Source organism: Cucurbita pepo, chromosome LG07 (genome assembly GCF_002806865.2).
Source record: "Cucurbita pepo subsp. pepo cultivar mu-cu-16 chromosome LG07, ASM280686v2, whole genome shotgun sequence".
NCBI lineage: Eukaryota > Viridiplantae > Streptophyta > Magnoliopsida > Cucurbitales > Cucurbitaceae > Cucurbita > Cucurbita pepo.
The window spans coordinates 3,239,746-3,256,178 of NC_036644.1; the positions used below are offsets into that span (position 1 = coordinate 3,239,746).

Consider the following 16,433-nt stretch of genomic DNA (forward strand, 5'->3'; position numbering starts at 1 on the left):
ATTGGTATTATATTTTTTAAAATTTAACCTGTATAATTAATTCTTCACTTTATTTGTGCTTAAAAAGTTCATGTAATTTTATTATAGAGATTGTTATTAAGATTAATTTTTAAACAAATTTAAAATTCTAAAATTAAGTAAATTAATAAAATTGTTAAAAGTGTTTATTGGAATCAGATAAAAATATTATTTATTTATATGAAATTATAATATCATTTTGAGACAGGTTAGTTTCAAACCTCACAATTTTTTTTAAAAATCAAAACGACTCATAAATAGTAATAATAAAATAAACTTAGATAATTTTTTAATTTGAGGAGTGTCTAATTATTATTATTATTTTTTTTTTTTTTGACATAATTCATTAGCATATAATACATCAAAAAAGTTTTTTTTTTAAATTATTATTTTATTTAAATATAATTCAAATATCACAAATCTCTTAATATATATTAAATTTATTTGAATTTATTAAAATGAAAGTAATTTAAAATTAAAAAATATAATTATTGAATACATCTAAGATACATGAGTGCCTTTAGTATTTGATATATCAAATAAAATAAATTTATTTTTCTCTATTATATTTAATATATTAAATATTAATTCCAACACTTCCAATTAAATATATTTTTCTTTTTTTATATCTAAATATTAATTTAAATATTATTTATTTATTTAATATATTTAATATAATAAATATTAATTTCTCCTTTTAAATTAAATATATATGCATCATTTACCTCTTATATAATAAAATATATTAAATATTAATTTAAACATGAAATGGACCATAAACTAAATTTATGAGGTCCATGAGAGGTGGAGCCCCCTGGTTCAAAGTCTCAAAGTCATCACTTTAAGTGAACTAACCCGGAGCGATGAGTTAATTTCATTCCCTAAAGTTATCTTTTCAGCTCCAATTTAATCCAGTTTCAAAAAACGGTAAACTTATCAATTATTTAAAGATATTTTGATCTTCAAAGTCTTGGTTAAAGGAGTGTGTTTGAAGAGCACAAGCCGACCACTACTATATATTGTGTTATTTGTACTTTTCCTTAACTTCCGCTTAAAGCTTTAAAATACTTCCGTTAGAAGGAGGGGAACAAAATATTCCTTACAAGGGTGTGAAAACCTTTCACTAGCAGACACGTTTTAAAACCGCGAGGCTGATGGTTATACATAACATGTTAAAGTATACAATATTGGCTAGCGGTGGGTTTGGGCTGTTAGAAACAGTATCAGAGCCAAACATTGGGTAGTATACCAGCGATGACGCTGGTGTCACAGTCACACTTTTGATGGCAGCGAATTTGCGATTGTGCGGCACTCACCTTCCAATGACAAGTGAGCTAAGCCAATTCGTTCTTGCATTCCTTATGGCCAAGCGACGTATGCTCGAGCCTCTGGCCTCGGTTTTAAGAGAAGGTTTTAGAAAACGAGGGCAGTGAGAGATTTTCGAAAGAGAGATTTTTGAAAGTCGTTATATAAGCAAGCAAGAGAGAAATAACAACGGCTCACAGTATATAACCTTGGGTAGGGAGAAGTTGACAACTAATCTTATCCCCTGGAGTACATTCTAAGGCATTTCATGTCTGGCCTAAATATGATATTTCTGAAATGTCATACTTCCTAGAAATGGGCAACATGCCTTGGACGAGCATGACTGTGACATCCAAACACCGGGCAGTATACTAGCGAGGACGCTGGCCCCCAACGGGGTGGATTGCGAGATCTCACATCAGTTGGAAAGGGAACGAAACATTCCTTATAAGGACGTGGAAACCTCTTCCTAGCAGACGGATTTAAAAACCGTAAGGCTGACAACAATACATAACGAACCAAAACAGAAAACATCTGCTGGTAGTGGGTTTGAGCTTTTATATATTCAATCTTCAAGAATTTCCGTCTTTTTATTAGTCGAACCGTCCTGTCTTTCGAGTTTGTTTTATCTTGTACTCATGCCCAATTTGACAAGCCTAGACTTACACAAGTTCACATTAATTTATAACGGTTACCTAGGGGCTGCCAGCTGCAACCAAAGTAATTCCAATAATCTCTTTTACAAAGAGGATAGGATATTATTATAGGCCAAAAGAAACAACGAGGCTTATATCAAATCATTAAACGCGGCTATTAGGGAAAAGTTAAGGTCTTTCGAGAGCCGCATACGAACGAGGTGAAGGAGGAACCATATCATGAACCGAAGCAACCGCAGCCACGGTGGGGAGCTTACAAGGAACATAGTTGAATGTGTTGGCTCGTGGGCAGCTCCGTGGTTTACAGAAGAACGTGGCGCATTCTGTTGCGGTTTTTTGGCACCGGAAGCCCGGAAGGCAGTTTCCTTGGACGTGGAGCCTTTCAGCTGTGATTAAGTTCCGGCACTTTGGGCCGACTCGGGTGAAATAGTTGTTGCTTAGAGTTATGTTGTAGACGTGTGGGAGGCTGCAGAGGGACTCTGGAATGGCTCCGTACAAGTGGTTGTTGGCTAAGTTAAGGATTTGCAAACTGAATAGGCAGCCTAAGGACTTGGGTATTGGACCTGTTATGATGTTTGAGCTGGCGTCCAACACTGTGGCTTTTAGTAAATAGCCTATCTCGAACGGCAGACAACCGGAGAGGCTGTTTTTTAAGAATAGTACCTCGCGTAGAGTCCTCCACGCCCGCCCGATTGTCGGCGGGATCGGACCTGCACGTAAGAATAAAACATCATTTACATTAAACCAACCCATAAGCTTGAAATTTGGTTAGAAATCACGAACTTCTGCAATAGTATAATATTGTCTACTTTGAGCATAAGCTCTCGTGGCTTTTCTTTTGGTTTCTCTAAAAAAATCACATACCAACAAAGATGTATTAGCCAATGTGTAACTCCCTCCCAACATTCTTCCACTCGAACAAAGTACACCATAGAGGTTCCGTGAGACCTATGGAGCCCTTGAACAGTCTCCTGACTCTTTTTCTTGAGTCCTCGAACAAAGTACACTATTTGATTTGTTCGACACTTGAGTCACTTTTGACTATACTTTCGATACTCACACCTTCTTTGTTCGACACTTCGAGTATTTTATTGACATGATATTGTTATGAATCAGGGACCTCCACAGTGGCATGATATTGTCCACTTTGAGTATAAGTTCTCGTGGTTTTGCTTGTTTTGGTTTCCCAAAAACCCTCATATCAATAGGGATGTATTCCTTCCTTACTTATAAACCTATGATCATCGGTTTAATCAGCCAATGTCGTACTCCCTCCCAACAACCCTCTCTTAAATTTAAAGCATGTTCCTATTGACCTAAATCCCAAATATCAAAAGAGCCAGATCTATTGAGAATTGTGGATTGTTGGGAGGGAGTTCCACGTTAGCTAATTTAGGGAATGATAATGTGTTTACAAATTAAGAACACTATCTCCACGAGACCTTTTAGGGTATCCCAAAGTAAACCCAGAAGAATTTATGCTTAAAATGGACAAAATCATACTATTTGGTCATGAATTTCTTATTATCGTTGAAAATTAAGTAGGGATGGAGGACCTGTAAACTTGTTGGCAGCAAGTGTGACATAGAGCGCGGGCGTATTACCGAACGTAGCTGCGGGGATCGTCCCAGTGAACCCATTGTTGTTAATAAACAGCACATCAGTGTCAATATTAAACAACCGATCCGGCAGCGAACCATTATAACCATTGAAACGAAGGTCCACAAACGACAATTTATTGGCTCCAAGAACAGACCCAGGGAACCCACCAAGGAACTTATTGTTACTCAAATCAAGCTCATACAAGAACCGCAACTTCTCAATATTCCGCTTGATAACGCCACTAAAATTATTGGAATTAGCATGAAAGATAGCAATATCCGGCAGGTTACGTATGAAGCGGTAGAAGTTCAAGAACCGCCCACCAAATCTGGCCCCACTGAAGTCAATGGAGGACAGGCCAGTGATATTGAGGTCCGGAACGACGTCGCAGAAGAAGCCTTTGAAGAGGCAGTAATTGTCCCCGACCCATGTCTTGGTGTACCCAAATGGGTCGTAAGTGATGTTGCTTTTGAGCTCTTGAGTTATGCGAAGGATTGTGGCTCGGTTGGCTAGAGGTCCCGGGTTGGTTTTGGGGCGGCGTGGCATTAGCTTAACGCACGGTGGGATCAGCGGCGGCCTTGGTCGGATCCGCGTTATCGTCGGGTTGGGTCGGGGCGGCCCAATTTGAGCTAATGAGAACTGAAAAATAAGAAACGCAACCAACAACAACTTTTGCCACATTTTCATTTTGGTGAAAGAAGGATGAAGCTAATGTCATTTTATAATATGGTTTGTATAATTTTGGAGGGAAAATAAAAATAAAAATAAAAATTATAAACTATACTCTATTTTATAATAAAGTGAAGATATTTGTGGGTAATTTTAATTTTTTTAATACTTTATTTTATATAAAGAGAGGTGATGAGTAGCTAGATTCCTTGTGAATTTATTATTTAATTATATATATTATATAAATAAAGGTATTAATTTTATAATAATATTATGGAATAAAGCATAATCTGAATTATTGCTCCTCAATTATGAATATTCAAATAAATAAATAATCTTTTACTAACTTTTTTTTAATATTTTTTTTTATTGATTTTTATTAATTACTTTAGAGTTAAATAGTTTTAATTCTTTTCCATTTAAAAAAAAAAAAGAAAAAAAAGAAGAAAATATAATTAGTAGTTTTAAATTTTAATAAATACATTTTTCTCTTTAGAGTAATGGAAAAGAAGTCACAAATAAAGTGAATCCACCTATGAAATTTAATTAATACTTTAATAAATAATACATTAATTGATTATAAATTGACCAGGGAAAGGTTAATTAAAGTGAAGTCTATCAATAATTAATACTAAAAAAAATATTTATTTTATTCGGTTATATTTAGAATTTTAAAATTTTAAACTCAACCATTTAATTTTGGAATTTTTATGAAAAAATTAGAATGTGCAATAATAATTTCAAATCACATTATCTGACCGTCTCAGTTCTACCACGTGCTTATCTAAACAGAATCAAATTACAATATCTTAGTTTGCTCAATGTCAAACTCATGCTTGTTCAAGATGTGTTGTCCATAAATGTAAACTCTAAAAAAGTTGTTTATTCATATTTTCATTATATATGTATGAATATTTGCCACTTTTAACGTATAAGCCCGTTATAAGCAATTTGCTTGAAAACGAACCGTAACAAAAGAGGAGCTCTCTCAGTTCTTCTATTAATTTCGTTGAACGAGGATATTTTAGATTCCATATTTATATTTTGTACGAAGACGAACATCTTTATATACCCTTAAAAGTGTTAGTAATTGGTCATATATTTCTGACAACAAAATCGAGGAATGCAAGGCGTGTGCCATTTACGAGGCTAACCATGTGAATTTAGGGTTCGATCCAAATTCCCATTTTCTCATTTGCTAAGTGGTTCGTTTTTATTTATTTTTATATATTGATTTCCTTTACAATTTGAGTTTGTCCTTATGATCTAATTTCACTCGTAACATTTTCTACGAACATATTTACACAAATTTTGAAGTATAAACACACTTTTGACATTGTCACTTGCTACTAATAATGAGGTAAAATAAACTATAATATAATGTTTGAAATTTAATATTTAATATAAATAATGACTAAATATTTTTACTAATATAGGGACATATATTTGTAACGATATCCATGGTTTTATTCTATGAAAGAAAATAGTTGGGCCCGATGGGCCCTGCTCGTGTAATTTTGGCCCATCGTTTTTGGATGTGAAGCCCATTATCAGATCGACGACATCCCGGCTAAATTTGGGAGCCGAGAAGAAAGCCGGCGGATTGATTTGGTGATAAAGTCTTCGTTTTTAAGCGAAGGACCGATTTGGCATCATCGCCTTCCTTCGTCAGCGTTGTGATCTCAAAAACGCCGGCGGAGATGGAGTTTTTTGGAATGGACTTCAGTTGTGTTTTCGGATCTCTAAGCGACGGCAAGTTCCCGGAGAAAAATTGTTTGCTACCCCTCATCTCTAAGCTCCTTGGCTATTGCATTGTCGCCGCTTCAACCACCGTCAAACTTCCTCAGGCAAGCTTTTCTCTCTTCCCTCCCTTGGCCGGAGTGTATTTGTTCGAATTTATCGAAGGAAATGTGATGGGATTAAGTTTTTTTATTTTTTATTTTTTAATCTCTAGCATCTGTAATCGATGTTCTTGGTTGTGATCTCTAGTTCCGGTCTGCCCTATATTTTGTGTTATGCAATTTAAGACTCGCGTATTGTTTGTGAACAAATTTTCGGTTGTGTAGAATGGGGATCGGTCATAAATGATTATAGGTTGCATTAATAGAGTAACCAATGGGCATTTGTTACGTCATTGGGTAGTAATTTAGTTATCGTGCTAGGTTGTGACATGAGATTAGTCCAAGTAGGGTGTTGTAGCTAAGAATCGAAACTTGTTCCAAGTTTAGCCATGTGCTACATTAATCCCTTGAACTTATATCAATACCCGTATAAAATTCCCCACCCTTGTTATGGAATCAAATTGTTTATTCATTAATTCTTCTCTTCCAGTTCAACGTTTCCGCCTGAATAGTTTTTACTACTTTAATATGTATCCTACGGTGAGAAATGTGGCTCCCTGTTCCATTTTCGTTTGTGGGTGCTTAACATTATGCCATCATTGTAATGCACAGTTTGTTTGTACAGATAATGAAGATTTTGAAACATCAGAGTGTCAGAGGACTTAGTGTTCTATCCTTTGAGCTAGAAGTCGTAGGTTACACGATTGCTCTGGCTTATTGTGTCCACAAAGGACTTCCATTTTCAGCTTATGGGGAATTGGCATTTCTCTTGGTTCAAGGTATTGGAAACTACTAAAATCGGCCACTGTAAACTTTTTCTGGAAAAATCTTTCCTGAAATGCGTTACTGATAATAATTAAACATAAAAACGGTCAAAATAGGAAGAAGTGAACTGTATTTGATTATTAGACTGTATTTTTATTATTCCTAACTTAATTTAAGGTTGCCAACTGATTGGGTAGATGATCGTTAGAATGAATTATTGAATACGACTTTTAATGTTAGTATATCGATGTTTTCTTACGTTCTGTACGTGGTGGTTATACATCTATGGGTGAGTTGATAGATAATGGTATAGATATAGCTTATTTTAGGAGGACACTTCACACCCTTGTGTACTAGCATACAGTAAAAGGTTTCTTGGAATCTATGACCAAACCTTTTGGTTTTTAGTTGCTTAAAATTATTCTTGTTTTCTCACAATTTCTTTATCATGATTTGAAGGAAACATTTGAATTTTTTAGCTAAATTTCAAAAATAAGAACAGGTTTTTAAATTTTTTTTTTTTAGTATTAAAAAATCGTCTTGAATTTTGAAAACATCCCCAAAAAGTATATAACGCCAAAGAATCCCATAGGTGGAATTGGTGTTTATAAACTTAATTGTCGAAAGGCAAAAAGAAAAAACCAAATGATTATGAAATGGGGTATACATTTTTGACAATTGATAGGAGCTTCACCTACTGCACTATGTCAAGCAATGGCATACCGTAGGGCATTCAGGTTCTAGTTCATTTTCTAACTTTATTGCCTTTGATTAAGTTCAACCCAAGTGTAAAGGATAAGTCTTATTGCTTCTAAATCAAATATAGACTTACCGGCTCTTCTCATTCCCTACACTATTCTGTTACTGTTGGTTGTATAGATAAATCAGGTTCTTCATAATAAGGGTACAAAATGGAGTTCTGGAATAGCCAAGCGTACTCTTAGTTCTTAATTTGCTCATTGTGCTAGGTTGCATTTCCAGAACCATTGGTTATATGCTCGCTTGAATTTTGTTTATTCAAATGCATTGATTTATTNTTTTTTTTTTTTTTTTTTTTTTTTTTTTTTTTTTTTTTTTTTTTTTTTTTTTTTACTTTTCTTTTGCCACAGCTATAATTTTGGTTGCCGTTATTTACTATTACTCTCAGCCTATTGGTATGACAACGTGGTTCAAGGCATTACTGTATCCTATTTGTTTTTCACTAGTTCAGATTTTGCTTTTTTCCTGTTGCATGCTTTAATAATGAGAAACATGCAACTGTTATCCTCCTATTTTTTATTTATTTATATATTGATTCTGGAAAAAGAAAAAAATAGAGAAACTTGCATCGAGCCTTAACATGATGGCCACTCAGATATTGTGCTCTAGCACCAACGGTTTTAGCCGGTCAAATTAACCCTGTTCTCTTTGAAGCTCTATACGTAAGTCTCATACTGTTTATTAAGATTACTTAATCCATGTTTTAAGCTTTTCTCCGTTTCTTGTATAATGTTATTTTAGATATTTTTTCTGTCACTAATTTATTTGTTTATTCCTCAAAGGAAGTAAATAAATGAAGAACAATTGAAGACTTACATCTACTTGTATTGAAGTTTTTCTCCCTATACTAAAAGCTTTCCCAATTTGTAAACTACCTTTCAGGCATCTCAACATGCAATTTTTCTCTTCTCGAGGATCCCACAAATATGGAAGAACTTTTCTGTAAGTTTATTTGAAGGTCCTATCATACAATTTCAAATTTTTAATGAATATTATATTTGTTGATCATCATGCGTTGGTGTATTAGTCAACAATAAGAACCATGGTAGCCACTTATGATTTAATTTCCTACAAGTTCTTTAGCAATCAAACATAGTAGATTCAAATGGTTCTGAAAGTGACTTTGGTTTGCGAGTTCAAGCTGAACTTAACGCATGTTTTATTTAACAGACCCACTCACATATATATCAATTTCAGAACCATGGCTGAACTTAACCCATGTTTTATTGATATTTTCTTTCTTTTTCGAAAAGAAACCAATCTTCTATTGAGAAAAAGAGAGAATATATGAGAACATACAAAGAAAAAAGAAAAAAAAAACCACATAAGGAGTCCAAATGACTAAAAAAAAGGGGAGAGAGAGAGAAAAGATTCCAAGCCAAAAGAATGAAGCTTAGTTGATACCACACAAAAATGTAATAGATATTGATTTTCATACTAGGAAAGCACTTTCTTTGTTCCTCATTTAAGGCGAGATAGTTGCTTGCTTTGTAGCCTTAATACCTAAGAGTTAAAGTACTCGAGACTAAATTGAATTTTTTGGGCACCATCTTCATTGATGTTTATGAATATTTATACAAGTTGTATAACAAATGTTGCTACATCAATGGAATCATGACTCAACCATGGAGGATCACCCTCCTAAAACAAAGGAAATAACTAAAAATAAAAATGAAAATGGAGGAATTCTCCTTACAATACGGAACTGACAACAACACATGAAGAAAAATTCAACCAACAACTAAATGTTGTCACATGAAGAAAAATTCAACCAACAACTAAAGATAATTTAAATTGGTTAGCCTTCAATTATTCTTCTTGTTGTGGCATTGTATCAGTTTGCCTTTATGTTGTTTGAGAGGTGAGAACTAGTTAGACTTGAGAAAGTTTTACATTTGCTGAAAGTAGCAATGGTATAGATTAAAACATCGTTGCAGCTAGCCTTCTTTCTTGCCACCTATCTGTGTCATTGCTCTTTTGGTGCTACCATGCTTTTCGGCTAAGAAGCACGAACATTTTAGTTTGGCTAGCATGTTTGTGTACGACATGAGTTGGACACCTAGATGCTCCAACAATTGTTGGACATGTGTAGGACACTTGTTGGGCACATATAGGACACTTGTTAGCACTATAGATGTGTTAGATGTCACAATCCACGATGCAACTATGCCCTCAAGAAAATCATGGAGGGCGATGGTCAGTTTAAAGGGGAGAATTTTACAGCCGTATTAAGAAGAGAATAGATTGTGACCCTCATGTGCAGTCAGTCAGAAGCATGGTACCCGTTGGACCACGTGAGGGACCAGAGAGACAAGTGTCATGATGCGATCGAGGAGGACGAAACTAACACATCAAGAACTGTGGGCATGATGCTAAACTATGATATAAGAAAGATTAGAGGCAATGGTGTCATCAAGGGTGTCAGAGACAGGCTTAAAGGGGGCTAGGTAGGACTCTGAGCCATAACCTAAAAATTGGGGTTGTAGCGTCAGTTTTGACTAGTAGCTTTGGAGTTAAGTTTGTATAAGTGTAATGTGGAAGCTCGCTAATTTGGTGTCAATTGGGCATGATGCCAAGCTAAGGTATAAGAAAGGTTAGAGGTAATGGTGTCATCAAGGGTGTCCGATACATGCTTAAATGAGGGGGCTAGGTAGGGCTCCTAGTCATAACCTTAAAAATTTGGGTTCCGGCATGAGTTTTGACAAGTAGCTTTGGAGTTAAGTTAGTATAAGTGAAATGTGGAAGCTCGCTAATTTGGTGTCAATTGGACACCAGATGGACTTTACGAGGCCATATGACGCTTTGCCAAAATGATGTTTACTCCTGCCAAAAGCAAAACACCTTACAATGTACAAGAGGGAGAGACATGGTGTCACTTCTCCATCACCCTTGGGCCCCATAGTCTAAGTGAGCTATCCATGGAATATGCGTGTGTCATAGTGTGGGAAATTGTTGCAGGACGAATGTCTTAGGCGTCTTTTGGGAATGAGTTCTCGAATCTAGTGGCGGGTGGCATGGGTGTGCCAACATTGTGCCTGCCCTTTGAGTCGTTGGTGGATGTATTGAACAGTTCTTCGGCATGGTATGCAACAATGACTCGACATGGACACAGGAGGGCTCATGCCTCAATACTACTCTGATGACTTATGTATGAGATGCTCCGATCATTAAAGTTGACTCATGGGTCGATTCTAGATAAGTGTTCCTAAATGAGCAGCGAAGATTGATGACCTTTTAAGGCTTGGAATGATATCATGAAGCATCGGAGGGACAATAGAGTTCCGGCGTAGCACTGTACAATATCCTAATAGGTCTCAGTAAGTGCTGAAATGACTTGGTAAGCTATGATTGAGCATTTAAGGCCATTTTGACCCAACAAAGGGTCCAAACACATCCGGTTGAAGTTACCGATCTATGTAGAAGCATGTGGGCCATGTTGTTGAGAACCAAGATGATGAATAAGATGTGATGTTGCATTTGAAGGACCTTGACTAAGAGTAGAAGAAAGTCGTCTAGAGTCGCAATCGAATGGAAATACACATACAACAACATGCATGGCAAAGTGAAGCTTAGTTTCTACTACATAATTCATGTTCAGTCGGCGAAGATGATCCTTGCCTAAGGTCGGACGAAACCATAAAGAGAAGCGAAAAAGTGTAATGAGGCTTGAGTTTCTCATAAGGCGTGTCTAAATCATGATGCCGCACAGTTTGAAAAGTACGCCCGTGCAATGGACACTAGTTAGATAAAGTTGTTCAACATTTGTAAAACATGAATCAAATACTTCTTAAGTATACTAAATTGACTTTTAATAATAAATTTTGAGAGTGAAATACATCAAAATCATATTTTTAAGCATGTAAATGCATATATGTATGGACAATGAATGTTCTTGTATAAAAATTATATTATACTTTAAACATGTATATTTTAATAAATGTGCCCTTGTCTTAGATTTTGAGATGATTTGTAACAGTATCTGTGTCATGTCGTATCCAAGTCTTGTATTCGTATTCATGTTTCTTAGCTTTCTGTGTCATGTCGTATCCAAGTCTTGTATCCGTATTCATGTTTCTTATCTTTCAGGTATGTTATATATTATTTATAAATAATATTTTCTTGGCTTGATGACTTGTCTTAATTTTATTTTGTTTTGATCTCTCCGTTGTGAAAGTTCTTATTAAAAAAATAATCTTCTCTTTACAGAACAAAAGTACTGGGGAGCTTAGCTTTTTAACATCCTTAATGAACTTTGGAGGTTCTATGGGTAAGATGATTGTATAATGAAATTTAGCGGTCGCATCAGTTTCCTTGCGAAGTTATCAAGGTTGCTTTCATTTTTCTCTTGCAGTGAGGGTTTTCACCAGCATCCAAGAAAAAGCTCCAAACAGTGGTATCCTTTTTTCCTTCACTTAAACTGTTTATGTAGTCGTTTTAGTGAGATGGCATCTTTAGAAGGAATTTGGATTCAAGAATCAATCGTAGGAACATCACAGAAGTGAAGTTGCATTGTTAAAAAAAAATCCCAAGGTATTATTAGTTCTCCGAAACTATGATTTTGCAAAATGCAGGTAGTTTTGGATTTTATGGGTTGAATCTTTAACAGAACACTTCTTCTGATTTATTAGCATCCTTCAGTTTTTTTTTACTCATCGGCTTCATTACTTGAAAATTATGAACTTGATGGGAAATTTTTAATATTCCTTTTCTTTTTTTTTTTTTTTTCCCTGTTTGCAAATATATATGCATAAGTTAAGCCTGATTGCCTATGCAAGCATTGTATTCATCTGCAAACATAATGCGACATTCCTCCGGGTCTTTGAAAACTTGCTTCACTTGCGCACTCTGGCTTTATGAGTAACCTTTCGTTTTTATTTCCTGTTAATATAATCCATTCATGTTCTTTTCCTAGTTTATTCATTTTGACAAACTGTGGTCCTTAAACTTGTCAAAGTTCTCTTGGGATCGGCTCTTTCTATTGCAACAAACGGTACCATTTTGAGTCAGATAGCTCTATACCAGAAGAAGGATGAAAAGAAAGGGAAGAAAACAGATTAGAGGATGAAGACTTGCAGTTGTGGCTTTGCCATATTGAAGATTAATGCTTGTATGTAGTAAGTAAAGGTGAACAAAAGTCAACTGTCTTAAAAAGAAAGGTTTTGGACTCTCTACTTCGTGACAGTTTCTCAAGCTTAGTCTTTAGCTTGTTGAGCACAATTCCTCCTCAAGATAATCATTTTATTACAAGAAGTCCAGGGCTCTTTTCTTTTCTTTTAATATATAATGGCACATTGATTGCTGGAGTCATTCTAGGTTTTGATTGTGATCTCCGCCTGGTCACCTTCGCCCATAAGTCTATGTATGGGGTTGTAAAGGGGAAGGAGGTGAAATGTACTTCGCACAAGATTATAGATTTATCTCGATATATTTTTTTTTTTAATCTCAGAATGATATTTTTTTATCTCGATAAACCGGTCAATTTATTGTGAATGCACACACTCATTTTCAGGAAGATGACTGAAACTAGATCAGTGGACTTGGCATTTTGCTAAGTAGTAGAACTATGTGGAGGATATTGTTGTGCAGGTACATTCGAATGGAATTGGTAACTGCTTCTTTTAGCAAAAAGTGTCTAACCTCAAGTTCCAAGTGCTTGTGAAACAAAGTTGTCTTACAAAAGAAAATGTCAAACTATATATCATTAGCAGTCAGGTATGTAAGATGTGGCTAGAATCTGAAATTAAACTGCTTTTTCTTCTTGTCATTATTTCTTTATTTCCTTGCCTCTTATTCTGATTTGATATCTAGATTCAAATATATGATACAAAAGTACAATCAGCTGAGCACAAAAGGAGCAAAGTAGCAAAGTTTTTATTTCTGATACTCTTTTTCTAGTGACTTCTTTTTTCTTTCCCGTGTTCTGTGTTCTTAGATGCCATAATTTTGTAGTCCATTGCCAAGCAAAGACTGCTTTTGTTTCTCTGGGTTATATGGATTGGAAGTTTGGTTTTAGGGTCTCAATTAGCAGATTTACATCATAATTTGGAAACAAAATAGGAGGTGTTAGGAGGAAGAGAGCAGAGTTTGTTGGTACTGGTTCTGGATTGTCATGATAATTCTGAAAGGGAGAAAAGCAATGTCAACTCAATTCTCATCATGATGTTTCGTGAACCTTTTGTAGCCAACAAATGATTACGACCAACCTCTTAAGAACCACCATCAATGTCCCAAAAATGATTTCCATCCTACTGAAAATCATTAATGGACATGTTTGAAATGAAAGCAGGTTAGAGGAAGAAACTGTTGAGGTTGATAATAGGAATTGTTGTTAGAGGTAAATACAAGTAGCAGAAGAGAAATGTAGTAGGCAAACAGAAAGAAAGACATTAGGTGTTAAAGCCTGAGTCAAGGAGTTGAGTGCAAAGCCTTAACAACAGTGGAGATAGATATATTATTGAATGCAGACAGAGAGGTAAACAGAAGAGACCAAAGTGTTTCAATTCTCTGACACTCACAATAGTTAATAGTCATTGGAGTGAGTAGTAATTATATTGCAATCTTGATTTCAAGAACTTATATGTATATATATATATATGTTTTTCATGCAAACATGGAAGGAGTAGATGCAGAAAGCAGCAGAAACTTTAGAACAGGTTATTATGTGTTTAGAACTATCATGTTTTTGTTCATAGTGGAGGCACAGAATGGATTTTAGAGGAACAAATGATGCATACAATGAGATTGGAAATGGTAATTATTTCCAGAAGGATTGAATTGACACAGTTGTTTTGTTCAGAATCAGAAAAGAAAAGATTAGTGATGTTGAAAGCATGAAATTCCCAGAGAGCAAAGCAGAAAATTTCTGACACCTCTTTAAATTGGGTCTGTTGGATGAATGAATGGGACACAGCTGGAATGGAATGGAATGTAACAATATTAAGATCCTTAGCTACATATTTCAAACCCTAATTCCTCATTGACCAAGTCAAACCCTGGACTTCCAACCTCCACCCAGTAAAAAAGATGGATTGCAGCTTTTAGAAAAGGGTATTGCATTTTTGTTGATGGAAAAATGTGTTAGTAGCCTGTGTGTCTGAGTTGAGTAACCTCTGTGAAGCACGCAAGTAAGCTGAGTAACCCCTTTTCTCACCTTTCCTGTTATGTCCCACGTTAGTTGAGCAGGAGAACAAATCACCATTTATAAGGATGTGGAAACATTCCCTTAGCAGACGCGTTTTAAAGCTTTGAGGGGAACCCCGAAAGGGAAAGCCCAAAGAGGACAATATCTGTTAGCGGTGGATTTGGGTCATTACAAATGGTATCAGAGCTAGACATCAGACGATGTGCCAACCTTCTCGCTGTACCCCGAAGGGGGGTAGACATGGCCAGTGTGCCAGTAAAGATGCTGGGCCCCAAATGGGGGTGGATTTGGGGGTGGTTCCACATCGATTGGATGAAGGAAAGAGTGCCAGCGAGGACGTTGGGCCCCGAAGGGGGGTGGATTGTGATGTCTCACATTGGTTGGAGAGGAGAACAAACCACCCTTTATAAGGGTGTGGAAACCTTACCCTAGCAAACGCGTTTTAAAGCATTGAGCGGAAGCCCAAAAGGGAAAACTCATAGAAGACAATATATGCTAGCGGTTGATCTGTGTCGTTACATTTCACTTTTGTTTTGTTTCTCGTAGAGTGAGCCCTCGTCCCTCTCCCTCTGTGTGTTCATCGTTTCAGGCTATATATTGCTTCTTCCAACTTAATGAAAAGGAAAAGAAATCAGTCCTTTCGTACGTTAAAGCAAGCAGCTATCGTCTTTAATTGCTAGCTGCAAATACTGTAACACCTCAATACTTCAAAATCAATTCAAACTCTTTAACTTTCTTTAAGATTACTGAACATTTAGGAATATTTCTTCTATTAATCCTAGCTGTTGGTACCAGAATCTAGTCACATTTAGACTCGGTTAGGGTGATAGATAGCGGATGCCGTAAATGTTGAGTTGGGTTAGATAGCGGATGGCGTGCCCAGTTGTGTTTTTAGTTTAAGCATTGTTGTGATTTTATTATATGTTTGTTTAAATAATTATAGATTAACGTGTGTTTGTTGAATAACTCTGAGTTTATAAACTTTCTATATTTGTTTGAATAACTATGTATTGTGGACGAATATAGGTTTTTCTACATAATTAAGAAAAATAGAACCCGAAAAGTCACTCCAATTTTACCCAAAAACGAAGTGTTCGAACGTAAACCAATTTCGAGTTACTTGAGTCAGCAATACATTTTAGATTGATTCAAAAGGTTTTTCCAACCCTATTCATGTACCCTCCTATTTTAATATGAATTTATGTCTAATGGAATCCTAAATTTTTTAAAAAATATTGAATAAGTCAAACACTTGTTTGACTTATTAGTCCCTTATTAAAGTTTAAATAGATACAAATTTATATACATTTTAAAATTAAGAGTCGTAATACGTTTATGATTATTGAGAGGAGTAATCCCACATTAGCTAATTAAATAAAACATCATGAGTTTATGAGTAAGGAACACTACTTCATTGTTATAAGCTATGAGAGATTATTCTCAGAGTGAATAATATCATACAATTGTGGAAGTTCACGACTACTCTATTACATAAAAATCTTGTATTTTCACTTTCACCCTAGTGAAAAAAAGCTTACGAATTCAAATTATAAAGGAAAAAAAGACAAGCTATTAGGTACCAAAGGGGTAACTTTTTTATTTATTTTTACTATTATTATTATTTGTGTTTTTTGTTTTGTTTTTTTTTTTTTATGTCTGAATTTGGTGGATATTTTA

General features: G+C 35.3%; 2 protein-coding genes across 2 annotated transcripts; one reads left to right on the plus strand and one right to left on the minus strand.

Annotated features, from left to right (window-relative positions):
* Positions 1 to 1,861: 1,861 nt before the first annotated feature.
* LOC111798785 (uncharacterized protein At4g06744-like) lies at positions 1,862 to 4,262 on the minus strand. Its single transcript, XM_023682112.1, has 2 exons — positions 3,536 to 4,262; positions 1,862 to 2,689 (listed from the first exon to the last, which is right to left on the minus strand). Exons 1-2 carry the CDS (start codon positions 4,260 to 4,262, stop codon positions 2,148 to 2,150), a joined length of 1,269 nt encoding a protein of 422 aa, XP_023537880.1. The 3' UTR covers positions 1,862 to 2,147.
* Positions 4,263 to 5,829: 1,567 nt separating this feature from the next.
* On the plus strand, positions 5,830 to 13,055 carry LOC111799069 (mannose-P-dolichol utilization defect 1 protein homolog 2-like). The gene is made up of 8 exons (XM_023682464.1): positions 5,830 to 6,097; positions 6,717 to 6,870; positions 7,966 to 8,038; positions 8,211 to 8,277; positions 8,498 to 8,557; positions 11,822 to 11,882; positions 11,967 to 12,008; positions 12,570 to 13,055. Exons 1-8 carry the CDS (start codon positions 5,951 to 5,953, stop codon positions 12,671 to 12,673), a joined length of 708 nt encoding a protein of 235 aa, XP_023538232.1. The 5' UTR covers positions 5,830 to 5,950; the 3' UTR covers positions 12,674 to 13,055.
* The last annotated feature ends 3,378 nt before the right edge of the window (positions 13,056 to 16,433 follow it).

Bases quoted from the DNA above. Each gene is read 5' to 3' on its own strand.
- LOC111798785 (XM_023682112.1), bottom strand. From the start codon at position 4,262: ATGTGGCAAAAGTTGTTGTTGGTTGCGTTTCTTATTTTTCAGTTCTCA. The intron at 2,690-3,535 runs GTCCTCCATCCC...TCTTACGTGCAG, and splicing joins TGCTGCCAACAAGTTTACAG to GTCCGATCCCGCCGACAATC.
- LOC111799069 (XM_023682464.1), top strand. From the start codon at position 5,951: ATGGAGTTTTTTGGAATGGACTTCAGTTGTGTTTTCGGATCTCTAAGC. The intron at 6,098-6,716 runs GCAAGCTTTTCT...TTGTTTGTACAG, and splicing joins CCACCGTCAAACTTCCTCAG to ATAATGAAGATTTTGAAACA. The intron at 6,871-7,965 runs GTATTGGAAACT...CTTTTGCCACAG, and splicing joins GGCATTTCTCTTGGTTCAAG to CTATAATTTTGGTTGCCGTT.